General features: G+C 33.4%; 1 protein-coding gene across 1 annotated transcript in view; it reads right to left on the bottom strand.

Moving 5' to 3' along the window:
- The window catches only part of LOC106461731 (succinate dehydrogenase cytochrome b560 subunit, mitochondrial-like), a 12,625-nt gene that overhangs the window by 4,465 nt on the left and 2,937 nt on the right, over positions 1-5,223 (bottom strand). Inside the window, exons 2-4 of the mRNA XM_013921579.2 lie at positions 1,302-1,361; positions 657-764; positions 270-331 (exon numbers count right to left, since the gene is read on the bottom strand). Coding sequence (XP_013777033.1) covers positions 270-331; positions 657-764; positions 1,302-1,361 — 230 coding nt within the window. The remainder of the gene's footprint in view (positions 1-269; positions 332-656; positions 765-1,301; positions 1,362-5,223) is intronic.

The following is a 5,223-nucleotide window of genomic DNA, read 5'->3' on the forward strand; positions in this document are numbered from 1 at the left end:
ATGTCAAATGATAAGAATAAAAGATAAATAAAATGCATAATTGTAGTTAACAAAAGAACTAATAACTGAGATACTGCTGTCTAAAATAAAAGTACACAGTTGTTCGTCAAGTGACCTCTTTTTCCGAGATGAAAACAATGTATGTATGAACTGAAATGTGTTTTTTATGAAATGCTGACATAAATATATAATAAATGTATCAAGGAAACTATTAATTACAGTAAAAATAATACGACAGGTACAAACTGCAAGCAAGCAAACAAACAAACCTGAAGCCATGGCTGCTCCTGAGCCTCTGTGTGTGATGGATAGCATTGATGTTAGCTGAGGTCTTTAAAAAGAAAAACAAAATACAAACTTCAATTAGAAAAATATATGTTTCACATTCAACAAACTACTCAAGCTATTAAAAAATTCTTGAGTTGAAGAGTTGAAAAATTTCTAATGCTGGGAAATTCCAAAGGGCAAGACACGTTTAGTGTTAATCACTAATATTATCAGAGGTAAAATGAAAACTAAACTGTTAACCATTATGGACTGAAAAAGCTTTATATTAGTTATCTTTGACAATAAAGTAATATACAGTTTAACTAAAACAAAAACACAAGTTGATTAAAAATTACAGGAACTAAATATAACATTCCAGAATCACCTACTTATAAATAGATAGGTGGGGCGATAGAGGTCTTTCAAGACGCTTGTTTTTTACCCAAAAGTCCTCATTTGGTCGTAGCTTGGCAGGTGCTGTAGCCATGGGTTGAATACTGGTATAATAAAATTGTCACAGAATAAGGGAATTAGTTTTGTATTTAAAAATTATTAATTAGTAAATGTATAAAACACCTATCTCAGAAATAAATGTAAATGTCAAATACAACTAGAGCTGGAAGATTAGTGAAACATGATAATGTATTAATCATTAGGCTCATTATTCAATTATGTTCAAGAAATCAATTATTCTCACCTCAGATTTTGAAAGTTTGAATAATCAAAAACAATAATTATAATTGGAAATACTTAATTTCCATTAATCGATTTATTGATGTAAGTGATGCCTATACGTAAATTGATCATACCAATTAATAGAGTTAAACTGTCTAGCTCTACATACAATATTACAATAAAGAAATATTTGTTTTAAATACAGGACCACATACTCACTATTAAAAAGCCCATACCAAAAAAAAAAAATAATGAAATACTAAAGTTATTGCTTGATGCCTGATGTTAGCCATGATTACAGACACTAAACACCAAGTTTCAATATAATTTAATGAAGATATTTGAAAAATGGTCCTTACCATTTTAATGACAAAGTTGTCAATAATCGAGGTTTCCATAACATTTCACGAGCAGCAAACCTAAACATTTTTAAAAATTAAAAACATACCCTAATTAGTGATTGCAGTATCTGTTAACTAAAGTTATGCAAGTATAACAGTAATTCTATCCTAAATTGTGTCTTGGAAACTTGAAAGGGACATATATACAAGTAATTTAGATATGAAATTAGGTCCTTTCACAAAAACCAACACTTAGATCTGTCCTTGAAATTAAGACAGTTTAGTGAAACAATGTTTGTAACTACAGTAGTTACAGCTCTTCATAAGACCAAAATACTTTTTATATTCTATGACTGCACAAAATCTAAGTTGTGAGAAATTAATTTAATCATAGCCTATAACAAGATTGTCACAAGATACTTAAGTGATGTTATTTTCTTTAGATGAATTGTTTGAATAAAATTCTTTCACAAAATATTTCCTTTCCTCTGCATAATCCAAATATTTAATTCTACTAATAAGCCAGTTTTCTGTACATATTTTAAAACATTATCAAACATAACTAAATTTACCCATTTACAGTAATTTTTTTTCTTATAAAAGTATTCTTAAACTGATAAACACCTATGGTAAGTGTTCCATAAGGGCATACCTATGGGAGACCACATCTTGTCTCAAACAGAGTATATATATACACATATATATATAAAGTGTAGTGGTTAGGGCATGATCAGACAATACTGCATGTCTGACCTCAACTCAACAGAATAGAAATAGGGGTGACAAACACATCCTGCTGCAGCTAGGAACTGGTAAGTGGCAAGGATCTCCTGTGGTCCACTTGAATGGGGAGGGGGGGGGTAAATTTGCATTGAGGAGACCTGGAGAAATGCCTGCTGGAAAGGTGTGTTACCGGAGACAGTGAAATTAGTGACCGTGAGATCCTATTTTGAAAAGCCGGCAAGAGCCAAAGTGGGTAGTCACTTTCCTGTTGCCAGCTTTTCCATGATTATCCATGGAACAGTATGATCTGGATTGGGCTATTAAGCAATTTCAATACCATGAGGATACCTCTAGTGGTCCTACAGAACAACCCATTTCAACAGTTGGCACTGGCTCAATGCAGATTTAGGGAAATAAGCAGACTCTGGGAGGCAACACTAGCCAGCTGGTGAGATACTATAATAGGGAAAAGGGTGATGGAAAAGAAAATGTACTTACCCTTCTCAAAGGCAGTGTGTAGACTGAAGAATAGTGACTGGAGTGAGTCGAGGCAGCCAGATGAAGATAATGGGGAGATGAATGTGTAAGGATTCATTCACATGCCAGCCTGAAGGAACTCATCCAAGTGTCAGTGAAACAATCACTAAATTGAGACAAGTGATGAATTTGATGATATGTGAAAGAGCCTGCGAGCATCAATATCCAGGGAATAATAAATTAACTGAAGGAACTGGCAGACCCATCCAGTAATAATAGGAGGCCTGTGATCTCAAGGCAGTACAATGACAGGAACCCTTAAAAGGAGATGTTTGTACTAAATGACATCAAACAGCCAGAACTAGACATGGAAAACAATTCAGGTATGAATGAGCAGAAGTGAGGGAGATAGATGAGAAAGAATTATCACCTTCCCGAGTAGCCAAAATCTTAAAAAGAAAGGCCCAGTCTAAGTTAAAAAGAGTGCAGGAAGCATTGATGGCATATACATCCAAACGATGGCAACCACAAGGAGAAGGAAGTATGTCTTCAGATAAATATAGTATAAAGAACATGAAATCAATGGTCCAAACAGATCAAGAGTATGTGTAAAACCACATTAAGGTCCCAGTCAGACATGGAAGTTGGGGTGGGGAGTGGGTCAGTGAAGAAGGAAGGATCAGAACAAAGTGGAGGAAACTGGAGAAGAAAACACCTAGTGATAACAGGAAAGGCAAAATGTAGTTCACAAAGCTGCCCAATAGCCAGCTATGATGGACATCAACAATTAACTCTGTAGCAACGATGCCATTTTTATACCCTTTCTGTGTATGTTAGAGTTACATTCAAATTTAATAAAACTATTTTATGATAAATGTATTTTAATGAAATTATTATTATGAAGTATATTATATTTTAAAGTTTTATATTATCCAAGTGTTATTCCTTTATTTTAGAAAGAAACATCTAAGACAGCAATTAAAAGTGCAGTTTTTGCTGTCACATGATCTGCTCGCAGTTACAATTCTCTACTTCTAAGAGCTGTTATACAAGAAACTGAGTAGCTTAAAGAAGAGCATTATTTCAGATGGTCCACAAAACACATGTATTTGATTACTACCTGGAGCTGTTCCAAGAATTGCTTCCCACCCTAAACAGTTGTAAATTTTTTTCTTAGTTTAAGGTCATCGACGTCCACTTGCAAAGTCAAAACTGTGTTGCTATGCAACAGTTTGAAGTTAAATGGCATGTTTTTAACCAATAGAAAGAACATATTTCCCTCCATTTAGCTATATGGGCCAACAGACACTAGCCATACATGCGTTTCTAAATATCACATTGAAAGAAGCTTAGTCCATTGTCCAGAGTGAGGTACCTAGCATTTGGCTATACTTTCTTGCCTTATACATGCTAGTTTGATACACAGTTAGGTTGCATTTTAAGTTTTACTTTTATACTTCAATTATGTACTATTTGTGTTTTAAAATGCATATTAGAAAGGTTTAATGATTTTTATAAATTTAACTTGTCCTCGCCTGGATTGTGAAAGCATATAGACATTAGGCCTGAGCAAGCAACATCTTGTTTATCAATTCTGCATCTGTGCCCAGAGTCAGCAGAACCATCATCCTGCTGGTGTTCAAACCCACAATTGGTTGAACAATGGCTGTTATGTCCTCCACAGACAATGAATCTCCAGTAACCACAGGTCCCATGTTAGTGAGATTGTCACAATCACAGGACAGAGTAGAAGTTATCATCAGTTGAGAATTCATGAGGGGTAAAGGGGAAAATTTTTTTTATATTTTTTTTATTATCTTCAATAACGAAAGAAACCGGTCAAACTTAAACAAAAATTTAAAAATGCATCCGTTCAAGGCAATTATGAGGAAAAGAATGAAGTTATTTCAAGCACAAGTAATTAAGAAAATTTAAGAGGTTGTGCTGCCCTCCTACTGGTAGAGGGCTATCATCACATGGTGATATCCTCAAGCATTAAAACACTTCACTTTAAACACATGATTTTTTAGGTGGAAGTTAGCTCAAGGCTAGTGTCATGCAATTCTCATAGACAGATGCTAAAGGGAATAAGCTATTCTGTGTTTAGAGGTGAGGTATCTCAAAAACTAAGTTTATTGTTAACTCTTTCAACAATGGCTCAGTCCAAGGGACCAACCTCGACCATTTTATACTAGTTATAGTTTTAATGCTATAATTTATATTAATAAGCGTACCTTCATGAAATTATGCAGATTATCAATAAACATTACAAGGTTTTTGTAGGCATATCAGATTTCTTTATTAAGTTCAGAGTTTTTAAGTAATGTTTTTCTTGTGAATTTTTTTCTTTTTGAATATTGACTATCCAACATGCAAAGTAATTTTCATTTTAAGATTAAAAATACTTTTATGCATCACAAAAATTTCAAGTTTCACATGCAAAATCCTTATAACCTCCAGATAATTATCAAATGCTTCTTGAGAAAAAAACTTCATATTCTATCTGTTATTTTCACTATCAAATATCTGTGCAGGTTTGGTTGATCAAAACCAACCTCATAACCACCATAGAAAATTAGGAAATAAATAAATAAAAATTATGCTTTTTCCGTTCAAGAATGACTGCAAATTATAACACGAAAACATGAATGTTTAGTCTAAATAGATTAAATCTCATAAAATTATACATTATATATATATATACACACACACACACACACACACACACACACACACACAC

Source organism: Limulus polyphemus, unplaced genomic scaffold, assembly GCF_000517525.1.
Source record: "Limulus polyphemus unplaced genomic scaffold, Limulus_polyphemus-2.1.2 Scaffold1020, whole genome shotgun sequence".
Taxonomy (NCBI): Eukaryota; Metazoa; Arthropoda; class Merostomata; order Xiphosura; family Limulidae; genus Limulus; species Limulus polyphemus.